The sequence below is a fragment of the Oratosquilla oratoria genome, chromosome 30 (assembly GCF_046742065.1).
Source record: "Oratosquilla oratoria isolate Oo_2021 chromosome 30, ASM4674206v1, whole genome shotgun sequence".
Classification (NCBI taxonomy): Eukaryota; Metazoa; Arthropoda; class Malacostraca; order Stomatopoda; family Squillidae; genus Oratosquilla; species Oratosquilla oratoria.
The window spans coordinates 700,001-720,190 of record NC_134806.1 but is presented as its reverse complement, the minus strand read 5'-3'; the positions used below and the strand labels follow the sequence as shown (position 1 = coordinate 720,190).

At 39.4% G+C, this 20,190-nt stretch overlaps 1 protein-coding gene across 4 annotated transcripts in view; it reads right to left on the bottom strand.

The window, feature by feature from the left end:
* Positions 1–7,561, bottom strand: part of LOC143040965 ((E3-independent) E2 ubiquitin-conjugating enzyme) — a 68,278-nt gene extending 60,717 nt beyond the window's left edge. For 3 of the 4 annotated variants that reach the window (XM_076212400.1, XM_076212404.1, XM_076212401.1), the window contains exons 1-2: positions 7,326–7,560; positions 99–272 (exon numbers count right to left, since the gene is read on the bottom strand). In XM_076212400.1, coding sequence (XP_076068515.1) covers positions 99–272; positions 7,326–7,535 — 384 coding nt within the window. In that variant the 5' untranslated portion in view covers positions 7,536–7,560. Of the gene's footprint in view, positions 1–98; positions 273–7,325 lie in introns of all 4 variants that reach the window. The other variant, XM_076212403.1, reaches the window with a different exon arrangement.
* Between the last annotated feature and the right edge of the window lie 12,629 nt (positions 7,562–20,190).

Below are 20,190 nucleotides of genomic sequence, written 5' to 3'. Positions count from 1 at the left end.
ATTAAAAAAATTATGTACCTGCTCAAGTACCCTTCAAGAGGGAATATTGGACAAATGAAATAAACGTATAATCCAATCTTGATTCTTTTCCAACCTACCTCAAGTGGGGTGAGATCATTGCTATTGACGTTCAGGATCACGTGTTTCGTACCAACCACCTGAACTGATGCCGTGACATGGACCTGCCGGCAGTAACCGCGCTGAGTGTCCTTCCCTCGTATAAGACGTCGCACCACATCACCTGGCATCAACGATCGGTCTGCTAGGCCAACCTGCATGAGTATCAAGACAAAGATAAGTGATAAAACGGTGTGTCGGAAAATGCTTACAATACTTTAATACCAAACTATTGCCTTGAGTTTCGCCGACTGAAGAAACCCACAGCCCCTGAGAAGTTGCCAATGGTCTTCATAAAGTGGAGGAAGAAGAGGGAGGGTGTGGTTATGGCATATTCCCACTTATCCTTATGAGAAAAGGTGTGCAGGAATATTAGCTCAAGTCTAATGAGAGAGAGAGTGAGAGTGAGAGTGAGAGGAGAGAGAGAGAGAGAGAGAGAGAGAGAGAGAGAGAGAGAGAGAGACTCTAATCAAACTTCTACAATAACCTACCCCCAGTACTTGACAATAAGTCTGTACAAAAACACTTACACAATCACATCAGAAGACATGCATGCCACAATAGACTGCCAAATTCCAAGCCAGCAATTGATCAAATTCACCAGAAATAATCCGCCAGCAAAATCAGCCAAAGACAAGTGAGAGAGGCATGAGCGTGTCTTCAAGTCACCATTCTGCATTAATGAACCACTAAGAATACAGAATCAGCCTGGTTATTAATAAATAAAAAGAGCACCTTGTAATACACTGTCCTGTACTCATTCTTTCCAGACAGCGACACAAAAAGTCTCCCATGAGCTACTGAGGAAGAAAAGAACAAAAATCTGGAAGCTCCTCGGTGAGGACAGAACAGGAAGGCTTATTGTAAGAAGTGGGAGGACTGAGAAGTCATGACAACTCCCAGGACAACTTCCTGTTAACTTCTTCCTTATGATGACACCTTTATCGGCGTCATGAGGCATGAATGGGTATGCAAGGATGCCAGTGGTGGCATCATGTTTATATTTATTTTGTCATTGTAGTTGAGTAACCCCCGAATTCTGTGTACTGGCTTGATCACATTTCCGTGTTTATTATTACTCAGTAAAAGAGAATGAGTAATACAGCAGTCACTTTATATTTTATAACATGGGTATTGTGATGCGTCAATTATCGTACCTCAAGCATCCAACGCTGTGCACGAGAATTTGACTTGTATCGAAGAGGTTAATATTGCAATGGAGAACACAAGAGCCCAGTGGATAGAAGTCTCACAAATAAGGGTAGATTCCAGTGAGACTGAAATTGCAGCCTACCAAAGAATCCAACATTAAGGCCAGGAGCTTATACCAGGAAGCTTGTAGCCTTGGCAGATGCCGTCATCTCTGCCCTACGTACTTAGAATGTTGAGGCAGTTAAAATCACTGCTGGGAACTGGAGAGGAGTGCACGATTTTAATCCGCAATTAAGCAAATGCGAGATCAGCATGCTTCTGATTACACCATCAGTGCATTCATTATTATTGCCTTAAAACTCATATGCCTCATATATTATGTAGCACTTGAATCTCAGATGGCAAATAGAGGCATAGAGCCAAGGAATTTTAGGACAAATTTTTCAAGTTTGAGTAATGGTATTGAAGAAGAACACTGGAAGGAACCCATGAATACTAATGAAAAAGAAAAGAAATGGGAGATCTTTCCAAACCTCGGCAACTCGGGTTTGAAGGAGCATGTGCCAAGGACTAGTGGAAACAAGAACCAAATAAAGGATTGATTTTGGAAAAGAAAATCTGAATGAATAAAAACAGCCAGAAATGTGATGTAGAGAAAATGAAGGAAGATGAAACAATAAAGCAAAGGAATAATACAAAAAGAGCTGTAGATATATCTACATAAAATTCCATGGGGAAGAAGAAAAAATCTAAAAAGAGCATTACTGATAAATGCAAAACTGAACCTAAATTGAGTCACATGGAAAGAAACTCCAAGTTCCTAGTGGGAGAAGAGATCTATTGAGAGGCCAACTCAACTGGGAAAAAAAAAAAAAAAAAAAAAAAAAATAATCAAAGTTCCTCATCTATTTTCACTAAGGAAAATGACTGTATAGGAAAACTGTGGACAATATTGTTGGGAAAAGAAGATAGAAACATGGAAGTGAAGGAAGTATGCAAAGTATTGGAAACAATGACAGAAAAGCTCCAGGGTTTGACAAGATCACAAACTGGATATCTAAAAAATCCAGAGAACAAGTAGACAAAATGATAATTTAGTTGTGCGTTCCTTAAAGGAAGTGACAGTACTGCACCAAAGTGGAAAAGTGTTGATGTGGTACCAGTTTCATCAAAGAGGAAGTAAGGTCCCCCCACTGAACTACTGACCAGCATAATAGCACAGGAATGTGAGAGAATTGGAAAATATAGGTTGCACACACACCTTTAAGAAATGAAAATTTTGGTAGATTTTCAATTCAGTGTCCAAATTCAGATTTTACTCAAGGGCAATTGATGTGGTGCAAGTGGAGAAGAAATGAGTGGACCGTGTCCTTGGTTCTCAAGAAAGCCTTCAACAAAGTACTTCACAACTGGCTATTACAGAAACTGGAACACAGTGGATGACTATGAGGTAAGATATTGGACTGGATGCAGGATTTCTTGAAAGACGAGTATGTGAGAACAGTAGTGAATGGTAAAGGATGGGATATCAAGATGGAGATCAGTGACTTGAAAAGTCCCACAAGGGTCAATACAAACACCCATGGTATTTTTGATTTACATAAATGACAAATTGGAAGGTGGGACAGGTTACACCAATATGTACATTTGCAAATGATGTAAAGATCATTAAAGGACTAAAATATGAAGAAGGCTGCACACTATTACAAAATGACTTAAATAGATACAAGTCTGGTGTGCTCCTCTGTAAGAACTGACTTTGGATCATAGAACCATGCATTTCCATACAGGGTTGCTGTATGGAATTTATGCATGTACATTACATTGGCATTGAAGGTGGGAGTAGTTTGTGGTATGGTTCTTAAATCCTATTTTGTAGTACGTGTATAATATATGTGTGTGGATACACGTGGGTATTTTAGCAGTTGGTAATATCAAGTATCTAGAGTTGCAACATCACACCACCAAGTGTTTTGCAATCTAAGTGGGTAATGCTGTTTATGCAACAGTCCATTGGCTCTTGGGTGTGGCAAGCATGGATGGTGTAACCAGTGTGTGTTCAAAAAATGTGTAATGGTTACAGTGTGGTATTATACTGGTTACATATATACATGGAGCCAAATATGGAAATTAAGTTCAATGCAAAAAAAAAATGAAATAGGTAAAAGCTCAAGGAATACATCAATGACTTTCTCAATGGGAAGCAAGAAAATTATAAAAAATAAAACAGGATGATCTGAGTGTGTTGCTCATGGATAACTTCTTGCCCAACAAGTGTGTCTGCAGAAGTGGGTAAAACACATACTGCTGGTGAATATAAAAGTGGCTTTCCACTACACACGTAAAGAGATGATGAAAAAACATCATGGAATGCCTAATCCACCCAACATCAGCATATGCTGTGGTGGTATATGGCCTCACAAAATGAAGAATATTAGCAAGACTGAGAAAATACAAGGAACAACAACCAATCTGGTTCCCACCCAGGAAGATAAACCATACAAGAAGAGACTAGAACCACTGGATCTGCTATCATTAAGAGAGAAGTGAAAGAGGCAACACGATCAGTGTTCAGTCACTTATGCAAGTAGACAAAACTGAGAGAATTCATGGGTTGAAACAGGAGGGTGTTATGATGTAGAACGAAATGAAAAATTACATCTGAAGGATGTCAAGAAACAGTTTCCCATACAGATGTGTCAGCTCCTAGATTAGCTTTGATGATATGATCCAAGTTTAAACCACAAATTAATCTAAAGCTCAGAATAATACACAGAGAAAATGGGACGGGATCCACGACCTCAGCTCTTCTGTATACTACAGCTATAAGTAAATGCATATCTATTAATGACGTTTTCCACACTGTAACAAGTGGTGGCTGAATCAAAGCATGACTTCATGATGAAAAGTATAGGAAGGGGATCACCAGTACCTCACTCCATTTCATTTATATGCCTTTTATGAAGTGCATTCCCATCCTCCTGCCACAGGAACATGGCCAGTGTTAGATACCTCCATGTCCTACAAGGAGGCTATCACCAGAGCTGCAACCCACTTTCAAAAACCATCAACCCACCTCACTTCCATCAAGTGGTGCAGCCCTGAGGGGCTAACACTTGGTCTCTGACCCAAGATCTCTCTCTTTTAACTTCAACTGTATTTCTTGTACCTTTTCACACAGGGAGAACTGACAACTGGCAACTGTTCCTTTCGTCCTATTACTTTCAGCTGGTGACACTGAAACACTCCAACACAAATACAGCACAAACAACAGTCTAAAGTTTCTTCCCAGAGAGATCTGTGGGAGGACCTGAGGACCATTGCCACAATTCTTGGGATATCTGATTTGCCACTCAGTGAAACAAAGCAACAATTATCATTACCACAGGAGTATGAGAACATAAGAGGTGATGTCCTAGGAATAGTACAAAAGACTTACAATGAACAGCAGAAACAAGGGATAATTAAACCTAAAATGTGGCTTGGCATTCCTGTAGGAATGAAATTGTCTCTTAAACAAAGAATAATGCTACAAGCCTCTGGCCTGTAGAGGTGTCCAGAAGTAATGACAGAGTAAACATCAACTATATACTATAATAACAACTGTTATCTCAAGTTTCACTGACTGGAAACCCACAGCGGCTTACAACAATTCTTGAGCCCACCCATTGATTTCTCTGGTAAGAAACTGTGAACTGCTCTCTGTGTTACATTAGTGTGGGCCTGTTTCTATGTCATGGACTGAAAGCAGTATGAAAGAAGTAGTCACCAGCTGTCAGCTCTCCTAAAGGAGGAGGAATCTTTGCTTAAGTTGACAGAGATTCTTGGCACAGTCCTGAGACTTAGTGCCAACTCCATATCCATCTGCATTTAATTATGCAGCCACTAAAGTGAATGTTTGAGATTTCAAACCTATTTCTCTACAAGAATCCCCCATGATGTATGATTTTTTTCTTTTGTTATTTATAATGGCTATGAAAAAAAATTATGTAACTATGGTATGGCTACATTGTTTAAATAAAGTCAAGCTTTTAAAGACAATCCTTCATCTGTAACCTTACAGTAATTAGTTCCATGTTAAGAGGAGGGGTTTTGGGTGGGGTAGTGATGAGTCATCTATCCAACACTACATACCAATCCCTAAAACTTTATCTGTAAAATGACAAGTGCATTTTTGGACACTACTGGGCCACTAAATAAAACCATCAAGTGTATTATGAACCTAATTAAATGTAGCTCAGAACAAAATAATAATAAAAAAATAAACAAATAAAAAAAAAAGCAATGATACACACAGAAAATAAGCATTATAATAATAACAATACCATTAATAATAATACTGATACTAACAACAATCAAATAATAATGATAATAAGCTTTGTGGGAGAATTATGGTAACATCTGGCAAATAAGTTTTGACAATACTGAACTAGACTGAGATTATCAAGTTCAAAGATTTCTTTTTTCAAGCACATATATTATTTAATTACAGATGTATATCTAGAAAATGGTCTAAACATAACATATCACAGTAAATTTTTAGAAGTGCACAACTAAGGTATTTTTCCATATATATGGCATGGTTATTCCTATATTTTTTCATTCAAATTTGGCAGAGACTACTTTTTTGCCCTTACCCCATTACCTCTACAATAATTAATTGGGAGGCAATGGGAGAGTGGGGTTTTTAGGTTGGGAATCACAAATTAGGGGTGAAATTTGAATGAAACACAAAAAATGCAAGGAAAAATCATGTTTTGTGGAACTTCACCTAACCTACCAAACCTTACATAACCTAACCTGACCAGATCAGACCAAACCTAACCTTACTTTCCTTTACCTAACCTAACCTTACCTTCTATGAGGTGTACATTTTAGCATTTTTTTTTTAAAGAATACCAGATATTGCATTGATGTATCTTAATTTAAAAAATTAATAATTAATTATTTATTGATATATCACTTAGTTGCGCACTTCTAATATAATACCCAGACCACATGCCTTCAATAGAAGCACCTTTGCAAAAGTTGATAAAATTCAAAAATTGATAAAATTCCAGTAGCATACTAGCACAGATATTTCACATGAAACCTAAATTAACCAACAGCTTCTAACCTAAACATTCCATAGAAAAAATAAATTTCATATACAAAAATGTAAAGGAATTTAAAAATATATTTGCATGTAACATGAACAGAACCCAAATATCCTATAGCATGACACTTTTTATATCTTTCACCTCTTCATTCTTCAATTTTGGTCACTTATCTCAAATGATGTAACTATACTAAAACTGGCCACCAGTACTTTTGTGGACACATTTACTGTATCAGTAATACCACTTGTTGACAACCTACAGATAACTCAAAATTATTCCTAGATTAAATAACTTGGAATCAATAGAACTCATCAACAATGTATACACATTTTCCAAATATCTCTATTGACACCATCTCAATCATATTTTGTTGGTCATTTTGAACTTAATAACAGCATTTATCTGTCTTTGTTTTTATTACTTTTTGGTAGAACCTACAGTAACAATGGATATGGCATCTACCTGTGTTGTGATGCAGCATCCAGAATGACATGGCGTCCTACATCCCTAATGCTTTCTCAACAAAATTCCACAATGACAATCATGAAAATGTCAATATCACAGTACCGTTGTTAGGATAGTCATAGTGGATAATTTAGCTGGAAATGTGGTCAGTCAAATAAGTACAGTAACCTCTGGTATAGATTCCATCCAGCCATTCTGTTTTCCTCTACTTTATGACCTTACTAACCACTTTCTTCATGTGACCACATACTTGATACCTAATTATAATTGCAATAGTAAAATTCACGTCATATATGGTCCGTAAAACGTTGGGGGTCAATGAATTAATCTATTCTCAAATTCCGTGCGCCCACACAAAGCATAATTGACAAAACACCTTTCACTGGCACAGCCGCCTTCGTACAATTAATGATACAAGTTTTATGTCATTGCTGTAAGACTGACAAAGTGACAGAAAGCCTACACAATGCTGAAATGAAAATAAATTCGTACCTTTCTTTCCGCTAGGACCTGCTCCTCTCCTTTCGGGTACCATGCCACACGTATGTAACCTTTCTTCACTTTTTCCTCCTCCTCTATATCAGAATCTTCATCACTTGACACAAATTCTGCATTTTCAAGTACCATACCTAATTCTAAGTGTCCTTTTTTGTTAAATATATAAACCTCATCTTCATAGAAGTATTGATACTCTTGCGCCATATTGGACTACTAGTTACGACGATCAAAATAAAATCTATTCATACAATGTTATTATTGTACTATTGGTTACAAATAAATTGCTCCTTTCAGCTGAACCAATAATAAAATTCAAATAACTTAATATTTGCTTCTAAAATTTTCATAGTTGTGTAGATTATTTTTACTAAAACAACTTAAGATCTGTATCTGACTAACAAACGAAATTCAGATGACAGAAAGAGAGCAGCCGACGCGTACATTGAAACAAGTGGTGACAAAATGTTTTGAATATAAGATAGCCATAGTTTGAGGATTTAGCATTGTTATGACTTAAAGTACTATCATAATATTTGTATAATCAAGGAAGTGACAGCAAAATAAAATACGTTACTTTCGTGGTAAAATAGGAGGGAGGTTTGGAAAAAACGTTTACTCATGCATGTCACATGCCTCGTGTCTCGAACTTTTACATGTCTCTTCATGTTGTCAACGGTATGTTGTGAATTACAAAATGCAATTATCACAACATTTCAAATAACGGCGTTTAATTATACACTCGAAATAGTTAACTAAATTTCCTTCATGAAACATACCATTAAACCTATGCTTATTGATTGAAAATACAAACACTGCATTGTACCACCAGCGAAATTTTCCGATGATGATGTCATAGTCTCTCTTCCCCTATCGGAGGGCTAGGGCGGTTCCCCTCACAGACTTTTAGTAGCGTGGAATTTAATTAACCTTGCCTTGGTTGAACTTCGCCAGTTGGAGGGTTCGAACCGCCATCCCTCGGCCTTCGCCGCAAATAACCGATCAACCATAAATACGCGACACAAGAGCTGAATAAAGTAGGACAAGTATCAATACAACAGTACAACAAATTCCAATCCAGAATATGCAGCGTTAGCATGGAATGTATGTACAGTGCATATTTTATATCGGTACATATCCTTAGGATATATGTGTGTATATATATATATATATATATATATATATATATATATATGTGTGTGTGTGTGTGTGTGTGTGTGTGTGCGTGTGTGTGTGTGTGTGTGCGCGCGTGCGTGTGTATGTGTGTGTGTGCGCGCGCGTGCGTGTGTGTGTGTACGCGCGTGCGTGTGTTTGTGTGTGTGTTATTCATTATGATCTTGGATCATACGTTGAACTTGTGATCGTCAGCTATTACCTTTCCGGATGATAACTCACATATGGCCCGATCGGTTACTGTTATGGTCTTACCTCCAACTCTTTGCCCAGCTAGGCGGGGTACCGACTTGCAGTTTGGTGATTGTTTTCAGACCTGGACAGGGATCGAACTCATGACCAAGTGAGCTCGGTACGACTATGTTAGACTGGTAGTTTGCTCCGCGTTGGGCGCCAAATGATAGGCTGGTAGTCTACCCACATTGGGCAGCCAGTTAGGCTGGTTGAAGACAAACTCTGGCGGAGATAGAGTTGGTTTGATTTTACAGTGAAATGTTAGGCGCCAGTTGGGGGGGTGAGGAGGAACGAGACGGCGAGGAAGATGACGACTGTGTTTCAAGTAGTGTCTCCGGGCGATCTACTTGCGAGGGAGCAAAAGGTGGGGGAGGAAGCGAGAAAGCAAAAAGCAGCGAGCTATGCTCACGTATGCTTCTCCGAGACTATCTGCATCTTCGGGCATTGGCCCATCCCTTCTATATACGGGCAGGTCATGACCCGTGCTCCTAATTGCCGTGAGGTCAAGTGTGAGGCGAGGGAAGTCGGAGGCAAAACATTCTGACGCCGGTGACTCACGAAGGCAGGGGGTAGGCGTTCCTCAATGAACCCATGAACCCAATATTCTGCCGCGTGGTTGTTCGAGGTTCAGGCTGGTGAGCTGCCCGTGTTTCCTGAAGGAGGCTTTCTGTGATGGTCATGCGGCAGACACTAGCGTTGGTCAACCATCCTGGGGTCCCACGAGTGATTCCCTCAATGGGGCTTTTTCCCACCCGTGGGTCTGAAGGAAGCTCGGGGTCACGTCGCAGCTGGGTAGACGCGAGCATGTCCCATGGGGCGACTTATGGGTCAGTGAGGTCGTGAGAAGCCGAGAAGAGGTGGGGCGAAGGAGTGTGGACCGGTCGTGATGACTACTCCTAACACACTACATCAGCAAATTGAGTACGAATAAATTCTAGACACAAAGGAAACTGTTAATATGTCAGCTGGAGTAACAGGGAAATATTGTGAGACCGAAGAAGTACGAGGAAATCAGCAGAACGCCAGGAATAACGTCAAGGACAGAGACTACATAAGGACGACGTATGCCTGGAAACGGTTAGACAATTTGATGGATGGGGATGACAGGTAGTCATGGACATGGAACTGCCTAGTGTAGGCCTTATGGTCTCTTGTAGTCTCCTTCATTCTTATGTTCATATAAGCCTGTCCCCTGAGGCGGCGGTGACGGCGGACACGTCAAGGAAAAAGCCATCTTTGAAAGACTTCCGATGGTCTTTGAGATGTGACATCAAATGGACATGATTAACTTTACTTTGTTGGGCAAACGTGGACCATAATTGCTGAGAATTTTCAGTTACTATGGTAAGATGTTGATAGTACTGGATGTGCCATTAAAAAAAAAATTACGTGATTTATATATATATATATATATATATTTGTGTGTGTGTGTGTGTGTGTGTGTGTGTGTGTGTGTGTGTGTGTGTGTGTGTGTGTGTGTGTTTGTGTGTTTGTGTGTGTGTGTGTGTGTGTGTGTGTGTGTGTCTGTGTGTGTGTGTGTGTGTGTGTGTGTGTGTGTGTGTGTGTGTGTGTGTGTGTGTGTGTGTGTGTGTTCTGCTTCCTATCTCGCTTCTCCGTTACTTTGCTCTATGTATGTGTATGGGTCGGATAGAAGATCTTCCATTTCACGTATGTAATCCACTTTATCAAGGATCACGATACCTCCACCTTTGTCAGCCGACGTGATCAAGATGTCACTGTTGCCTTAGAGTTCTTCAAGTGCTCGTGCGTATCTTCTGGGGATGGTAAGTCCGCTCTTTCGGGAGGCTAGGGAGCAACATAGTACAAGACCCTGCTTAAATCCATTTTCTAAATCACTGTCCTTCCAGTTGTAGTTCCTTTCAATATAGTCAGCCATGGTTTTATGGTTAATGCCTGTGCTGAACTTCAAACCGAGTGATAGAGCTTCTTTCGGTGTTTCTGTCAAACTGATCGAAGAAAGGTTGGTAATCAGCTCGCGCCTTCCAGAAACACAGGAAGAAGCCCCATCCCTCGGTTTGAAGTTCAGCACAGGCATTAACCACAAAACCACGATTGACTATATTGAAAAGAACTACAACTGGAAGGACAGTGATTTAGAAAATGGATTTAAGTAGGGTTACTGTGTTGCTCCCTAGCCTCCCGAAAGAGCGGACTTACCATCCCCAGAAGATACGCACGAGCACTTCAAGAACTCCGAGGCAACAGTGACATCTTGATCACGTCGGCTGACAAAGGTGGAGGTATCGTGATCCTTGATAAAGTGGATTACATACGTGAAATGGAAGATCTTCTATCCGACCCACACACATACATAAAGCAAAGTAACAGAAAAGCGAGAGAGGAAGCAGAACAATTCTGAAGGGAACAGAATATATATATATCTACAGTATATACTTATAAAATTCTGATAATCTTGTTTGTCATCTTGCTTGCTTGAAACCGTCACCCAGCCAATCAGAAGAAGAGATATGACGTCACGACTGAGGACCAGCCAATCAGAAGAAGAGATATGACGTCACGACTGAGGACCAGTCAAGCAGAAGAAGAGACCAGAAGAAGAGATATGACGTCACGACTAAGGACCAGCCAATCAGAAGAAGATATATGACGTCACATCATATGATGCCTAGCGTTCCAAGCAACGACGACATGACGTCACAATCTTCTGCATTTCACTTCTTATAACAACGTATCATTTAAAATGTTCATATTCAGTATCTAAAAGTATAGTCAACTCCTGAATTAGCATCTATGAGGCATAACGAGTTTATTAAGATATTACGAACCGTATGAATCATATGATGCGTAGTGTTCCAAGCAACGACGACATGACGTCACAATCTTCTGCATTTCACTTCTTATAATTAATCAAGTCACTGCCTTCGTCTACTGAATAGAGGTAATAGCTCTAAATTATACTCAATTTGATATAGAAACTTATTTTCTGTGATTTATATTATACTCGCTCAAGTCCCATGGGACTCCTTGAATGATAATAAGTGGGAGTGGGATTGGGAGTAGGAGTGGGATTGGGAGTGGGATGACGAGACGTGACATAACATAAGCATAATTAAGGAGGCTCTCTTTATCTAATTTCTTGAGAACGCCTGTATCCAGTTTACTTTAATTTGAGAGAGCACGAGAACCGCACAAAACTGGTAGGTCTTAAGCTAATAATAACCTGCTTTAGAAATATCGTGATATGACATGTTAACAATGGGTTGAAGATACACTTCCAGAGCAGAATGAATGCATACTTTGGTAGACAGAAAGATACATTATGGTACAGCATGGACAATTATATGTTGCGCTGAGTAGAATTAAGCAAAGGGGAAATATTAAAGTGGTTTTAAATCGTTCAAATTGTACAAAGAATGTTGTAAATATAAGAGCACTGTCTTAATAAAGATTTTATTGACCATTTTATGAACAACGTATCATTTAAAATTTTATTTGACCCAACGGGTCACGGTGTTGTCTAGTATATATATATATATATATATATATATATATATATATATATATATATATATATATATATATATATATATATATATATATATATATATATATATATATATATATATATATATATATATATATGATGAAGGAGGAAAAAGAAGTCACGGGTCTAGTTCCGAGTTTCTGAGTTTATTTCTGACCTGTTTCACTTTATGCTTCTTCAGAGCGAAACCGGTCATGAACAGACTTAGAAACTCGGAACTAGGCCCGTGGCTTCTTTTCCACCTTCATCAACTTGTCACAATGTCCCAGCATATATATATATATATATATATATATATATATATATATATATATATATATATATATATATATATATATATATATATATATATATATATATATACATACATACATATACCAAGGCTTTTTCCCCCTTCCAAGGGAGGTAGCCACAAAAGGAAAGGCATAAAAACACTCCCACCCATTTCATCCCTAAATACACTCCACACCCCTCCCACCCTTCCTCTCATCTGAGCACCTCCTGGATGACGGGTCATCCCTGAACCCTGCCCACCGCCCTGGGTCAGAAGCAGTGTCGCAAGACACAGTACATCCACAGCAAGGCCGCTTCATTTAATCGGCGACCCCCCCTCTCCGTCCCCCTTTGCATATAAGGAGAGGACGGGGAGAAATCCCTTCGGGCTGCGTCAAAATTTACTCACACATACTACCCCACCCCCCACCCCCCCGCCCATTCCTCCTCATGCAGTCACAACATCATCCATATACAACCATTCTCCACTCACCTCTGTCTTCCGTCCTCTCCCTTCCTTCCTCAACAGACATTCCCCTCTTCCCCAAAGCCCCCGTCACCCCATCCATCCACCTCATCCTAGGACGTCCCCTCATGTTCACTCCCTCCACATCTGCCTTCCATACCTCTTTTACTAGTCTTTCGTCACTCATTCTTTCCATGTGTCCAAACCATCCTAATATTCTTTCATCAACCCTCTCTCCCAAATCCTTTTTCACCCCTGTTCTCCTCCTCACCTCCTCATTTCTCACTCTATCTAGCCTAGTAACCCCCACCATACGTCTCAGACACCTCATCTCAAACACATTCAAACTCCTTCTCTCTTCTTCTCTTATGTTCCACGTTTCTGCCCCATACAGTGCTGTTGGCACAATCACTCCTTCATACAGTCTCCTCTTCGCATCCATTCCCAAATGTCTATTTCTCATTACACTCTTTAAACCACCAAGGCATTTACTCGCTTCTCTCAATCTACATTCTACCTCCACCTTCACTCCACCTTTTCCTGCTACACTTGCACCCAAGTATCTAAAACTATCCACTTCCTCCAGTCGCTCTCCCTTAATGTTCACTTCCAGTCTACTGCCACTTTCACCCCTTGTACATCTCATCACCTTACTTTTACCCACATTTATCTTTAGCTTTCTTCTATCACATACTCTCCCAAACTCTGCCACCAGCTTCCTCAATCCCTCCTCTGACCCTGCCACAAGCGCAGTGTCGTCCGCAAACAACAGCTGGCTCACCTCCCACTTTTCTCCATTTTCTTTAACCATCTCCAATCCCTGACTCACTACCCTAGCATTCACCTCTCGCACCACCCCATCCATGTATAAGTTGAACAGCCAGGGCGACATAACGCATCCTTGACGAAGTCCCACCTTTACTTCAAACCACTCACTCTCTCCATTTCCAATCCTAACACATGCTCTACTACTCACATAAAAACTCTTGACAGCTCCCAAAAGCTTTCCTCCTATCCCATAAATCTGCATAACCTCCCACAGTGCCTTTCTGTCTACCCTATCATAAGCCTTTTCCAGATCCATAAAAGCCCAAAAAATATCCTTCCCCTTTCCTATAGCTTTCTCACATATCTGTCTTACCACAAAGATCTGATCTACACAACCTCTACCCGTCCTAAATCCACACTGTTCCTCACCAATTACTCCTTCTGTTCCTCTCCTAATCCTCTCAATTAAGATTCTCCCATAAGCCTTCCCTACTACACTCAACAGGCTAATCCCTCTGAAATTACTACATTCACACTTGTCCCCTTTTCCCTTGTAAAGAGGAACTATACAGGCACTACTCCAGTCCTCCGGTACTTTACCCTCTCTCCAGCAAACATTAAATAATCTCACCAACCAGTCCACCATCACTGAACCTCCCTTTTTCAGACATTCTGCATGACATCCATCCAGACCAGGTGCCTTACCTGCTTTCATCATCTTTACAACTGCCTTCACCTCATCCTTCCTTATTTCTCCTCCGTTCTCCTCACTCATCACTCTCATTTTCTTCGTATTTCCCACTGCAGCTATCTTTCCTTCCCTATCCTCCTTCACATTTAGCAACTCCCTAAAATATTCTGCCCATCTTCCCCTCACTGCCATCTCTTCCATTATCAACTCTCCATCTGTACCTTTTACCTTTTCTTCCCTACTTGATTCGCCTCCTCTTCCTCTCTTAATTTCTTTCCAAAACATCTTTTTATTACTTTCAAAATTTTCTGTCATACTCCTACCCCATTTCACATCTGCTCTCCTCTTTGCCTCCTTTACCTTTTGCTTTACTTCTCTTTTCTTTTCTTTGTACCTCTCATATGACTCCCCTGTCCTCTTTTGTAACCAATCTGTGAATGCTCGCTTCTTCTCTTCTACAACCTTCTTTGTTTCCTCATCCCACCATTCACTACCCTTTCTTCTATTTCCCCCTGTCCTTCTTGTTCCACACACCATCCTTGCACACTTTAAGACTCCCTCCTTGAACCATCCCCATTCCTCCTCCACACCCATCTCTGCTCTATCCTTTACTCCCTCCCACTCCTCCTTCAGCTTCTTTTCGTACTCCTTCTCCTTTTCCTTTTCATTCAAGGAGTTCACTCTAAGAACCTCCCTACCTTTTGTCCCTTTCCTCCTTCTCCATCTATCCTCCACTCTCAACTTACCTTCCACCAAAAAATGATCTGATATTCCCCCATATATATATGTAATATATATAATATATATATATATATATATATATGTATATATATATATATATATATATATATATATATATATATATATGTATCTTATTTTTATTTATTTATTTTAGTTATTTCTATTATTTTTCTATTCATCTATTTATTCATTTATTGTATTTGCTTATTCTTTTATTACCTTATTTATCGTTTTTTTTACAGTGCCGAATTTCCAATTGCCCCCAAAAATGGATATACACATATAAGAACATTATCAGTAAAATACAACTATTACCGTATTGAGGGGATTTATCTTTATATTTATTTTGAATAACACACGGTATTAGGAATATGGTGGGTCATGAAAGTAAGAATATCATCCATCAACACGCCTGTGACGGTTTTGAGATATACAGCAGTTGTCCTGGTGACCTAACCTGGGTATTTTGATTTTTGCTTATGGTAGTCCTTCTGAATGATGATTAGTAAATGGATTAGTAAATGGATTATTATTACTACAATTCTAATCCAACTTTGGTTGAGAAGACACAAACTGGAAAATCTGTTACGCACACATTGGTTGAGACGCCTAGATACCCTCGCTATGCTCAGAGCTGGGCGAGTTACCATCGGACAGGTAGTGCGTTAGTAACGCAGGAACGCAAGTGCCCAAATCTGGTTATTTTATGTTTTAGAATACGGAATATTAATGTTGTAGTTTAGGTACTGTTCTATTGAGAATATTCGTAAGAAGTAAATACTTCTCCATTTAAGTTTTTATTTCATTAAAATCAGTCTAAAAGGAAATTGAAATCGGTAACGTATTAACGGCAATGCACCCCAGATTTTTCGGTAACGCATTAGCAGTAACGCACTACATACCCAGCGGTAACGCGCCCAGGTCTGGCAATTTCTCTGGATCCACATTCACACCCTACCCTTGGCGTCGCCCAAGGTCGAGGGATGTCCTCGCTCCCTTCCAGACTTCTTTGGCACCGCCAGGAAGCCTGAGCGTTGTAAAACCTGTCCTTCAGGCAGGTAAGGGAAGAAGTATACACATCAACGTCGAGACTATACAAATTCACACCAGGCTTAATGACCACCTTATAGGTCGATAGCCTAAAAAAAAAAAAAAAAAAAAAAAAAAGGGAAGGAGTGAAATTAATGATCTTCAAAGAAGACGTCCGAAATAATATGGGTGATCGATACATTAGACCAGGAGATTTCTGGCCATTATTCCATTACCAGATCACCGTCTGGGAAAACTATGAGGATTTCCCACCTTCACAAGGGATGATGAGGTCATCGCTGCACGGACAAACACCTGTTTGGCCTTCATGGAGAGGGAGCACAGATGTTTTGTCAGGTGTGATGACAAAGCTAACAACTAGGCCACTGGCTGCCTCGCATCTAAAATGACCACCAACCAACAAGCCTGTACATAACTGTACATAAACAGAGATATAGCAGCGGATGAAAAGCACACATTTGAGACATGTATACGGAGGAATCCCAAGATGAAATTTCTAACGGGTGATAAAATAAAACTATTGGAAAAAAAATTCTTGTGCTTTGGTAGATCTCAATTTTAATTTCTTGTATGGAACTATTGCAAAAGTTAATTATTGTAACACATTAAAAAATGTGAAAATAATATCAAGTACGGCTACAAGGTATTAGAGGTGGGCACGATTCGGGAAAAAAAATGAAGTCCGATTATTTTATTTATTTGTTTATTTATTTATTTATTTATTTAGTGATTAGTGATTACCGAAAAAAAATACAAAGACGACATCGACCTGGATTAATAGCAAATAGCAACTAGCAGTCCGATTATCCGATTCGTTCGGCGGGGGTTAGTCCGATTATTCGATTCGAAAAGGCGAATCCGATTGATCGGATAATCGGACTTTCGAATCGGACCACCCACCTCTACAGTTCTGCCTCGAAGGAAACAAATGAGATTCGAAGACTGATAGCACGATATATATATTAAAAAAAAAAAAAGTTAATTCTACATTCGGAACGTGTTTCCGTATGGTCTCCAACTCCCAGTTATATGGGCACAGCGACGAGCAACAAAACGGATACCAAATATAGAAATAAACAATACAAGAACCGTCTAAATTATTTAACACAATTAAAAAAATGCTTTAGACATCCCTCGACCCTGTATACGAAGCTGGGAGAGGTTAGTTTTTGTAAACCTATGACAACAATCTCTTATCGTATGGACTCCTATTGAGACACGTAACACATGGAACAAAATCGGTGATGTTATGACACCTTGACTCAGAGTCGTGACGTCAAATCGCGCTGACACCTGAGATTCTCGACATTCTCACGCATTGTTGACGTTCCTTGTGATTTCCCGATATAGAAGTGTCTTCTCTATGTACTTTGTTCAAGGGAGGTGCCAGCACGCAAAACAATAATTAACTACAGGGTCATAACAAGCTCCGATTGTGGTAGAACCTGAATTTGGAGCACCAAAATATTAAAACTCGTAAATTTATTCAGTACGATTGTTTTATTTCATGTAGAGTTTTATTAAAGATAATCTTCATTACTCAATATGTTTTTTAATAAAATTTTATAAAAAAAAATTCAGGCACATTACGATTTTATATATATATTTCTTTCCGATTTGCTAGACATTCTTCTAGAATCATCTCTACGTCTACGGAAAGCCGCCAAAATTCAGGTGCAAATTTGGCATCTCTTGCGTGTCCTTCAGCGCCCAGGGTAAACGCAGCTGACAATCCCTAAACCCGAATCATCGAATGAATAAGATAAAATATTTTCTATCTTCGCTGACGCAAGTTAACGGAAAAAATAATTGACTGTGACCTGCATTTCAATCAAAATGGTGCATAAATAATTTGAATACCATTCCGCGAGTATGCAATGTCGTATCTGGACAATATTTCACGTTCGTCGGTTACAACTGAAGAAAGAAAGTCGTCGTACAAGGGAGCTTGAGCGATGTTCCTAATTACCTCCTCTAGTGACAACTGACAAGTCATGGTTGGTTGCCTAAGATCTGCTAAAGAAAAAAAATATATAAATACAGCATCGTGCGAGACTGTCACCATTACCCGAGATAAATTCTAAAACAGAATAAACAAGACGAAAACTAAAAGACTGATCATTACGTAGAAACTGAAAGTTCCAGAAGTATTGATGCAGTACTGGTAATTGTGAACAAATAAACATGAGAACACGACTGTGATTCAGCACATACGATGCCAAAACATAAAGTCATTCTTTAATATACAAAGAAAATTAAAAATTATATTGTAGAAAACTATATATTTTTAAGGGATGACTATAATTTTCTTTGCTCAAACTTCTCAATTTTTTTCCCTCTTATCCTGTGAAGTATGAGCTGGCCTGGTTTAAGCGAGACAGGCATGTGTTGAGTGGCTACCTCAACAGAATAGAGATACTACATTTTTTTCCATTGCCGGTGTTCCGATCGACAACGGCGTTCTAAATGTTGCAGCCAAATGAAAGACAAAGTCCACATATAGAATTTAAAGCCCCTAAGAAAAAAAAAAAAAAAAAAAAACGAATGCGTCAGCTTGGTTCCACGCGCGACAGTATCCGCAGGTCGTAGGTATGAAGAACACTCAGCTACTGGACTTATGTACTCCTGTTTGAAATGGGCACTACGCAAGATTTCTTGCGTTACTATTGTTTGCTTCGTATGTTTTTTAAAAAATGATAATCGATTTCTTTCTTCTTCTTTCCGGTATTTCTCCCGTTAGTCTTCTCACCCTTGCCCTGGTGATTTTTCTTTCTTTAACATGGTCATATCTCTTTCTCTTTCTCTTTCTCTTTCTCTTTCTCTTTCTCTCTCTCTCTCTCTCTCTCTCTCTCTCTCTCTCTCTCTCTCTCTCTCTCTCTCTCTCTCTCTCTCTCTCTCTCTCTCTCTCTCTCTCTTTCTATCTATCTATCTATCTATCTATCTATCTATCTATCTATCTATCTATCTATTTTTTATGTCTTCCTCTCTCCCTCTCTCTCTCTCTCTCTCTCTCTCTCTCTCTCTCTCTCTCTCTCTCTCTCTCTCTCTCTCTCTCTCTCTCTCTCTCTCTCTATCTATCTATCTATCTATCTATCTATCTATCTATCTATCTATCTATCTATCTATCTATCTATCTATGTCTTTCCCTCTCTCTCAAGTTCTCTCTCAACCTCTCTCTCCCTCTCTCTCTCTCTCTCTCTCTCTCTCTCTCTCTCTCTCTCTCTCTCTCTCTCTCTCTCTCTCTCTCTCTCTCTCTCTCTCTCTCTCTAGTTTTCTTCTCTCCTTCCCACATTCCTTCCACTCCTTCTGGTCTCTCTTTCGCCTAATTTCCATTATTATACCTAAATTGTTCCTTTGATTTTTTTTTACTAATCCCCTTCGCTCGTAGACGTTTTCCTTCTGATATCTTCATCCCTTGCTTCTCCTTTCTCGTTCCACTTTCCAAAAATTTGTTCTATATTCTTTCATTCCCAGCTCGTCATTTTTTCGCTCTCTTTTTTTTTATTGTATATTATTCCTTGTTTTCTTATCTCTTTTTCTGCACCTCTCATAATACTCATATATCTGCTCACAATATACACAATATACATCATTCCTTTTCCTTGTCCCGCATTCTTCGGCCATTTTGATGACTTTTTCTTTGAAACTTCGTTTCTTTTATTGACTTGAACCTCCTCCTTTTTTAACTTTACTTCCATAACTCCGACGTCACTTCCTTCTGTCTACTCCCAGGCCTTCCTCCCCTCCACGACGACAAAATCCGTCCAGGACCCAGACAGATTCTTGTGGTGAATTTAAAAGATTCCCTTAAACGATCTTGTTAACCTTCGGGGAATGTTTATTTATGGCTTCCCTTTTCAGACCATCTACATGTCACACTCTTCCTCTCAGTCTTGTGTCTCCCAAGCAATAAAAAACATTTGCTCAATTTGTTTAACCT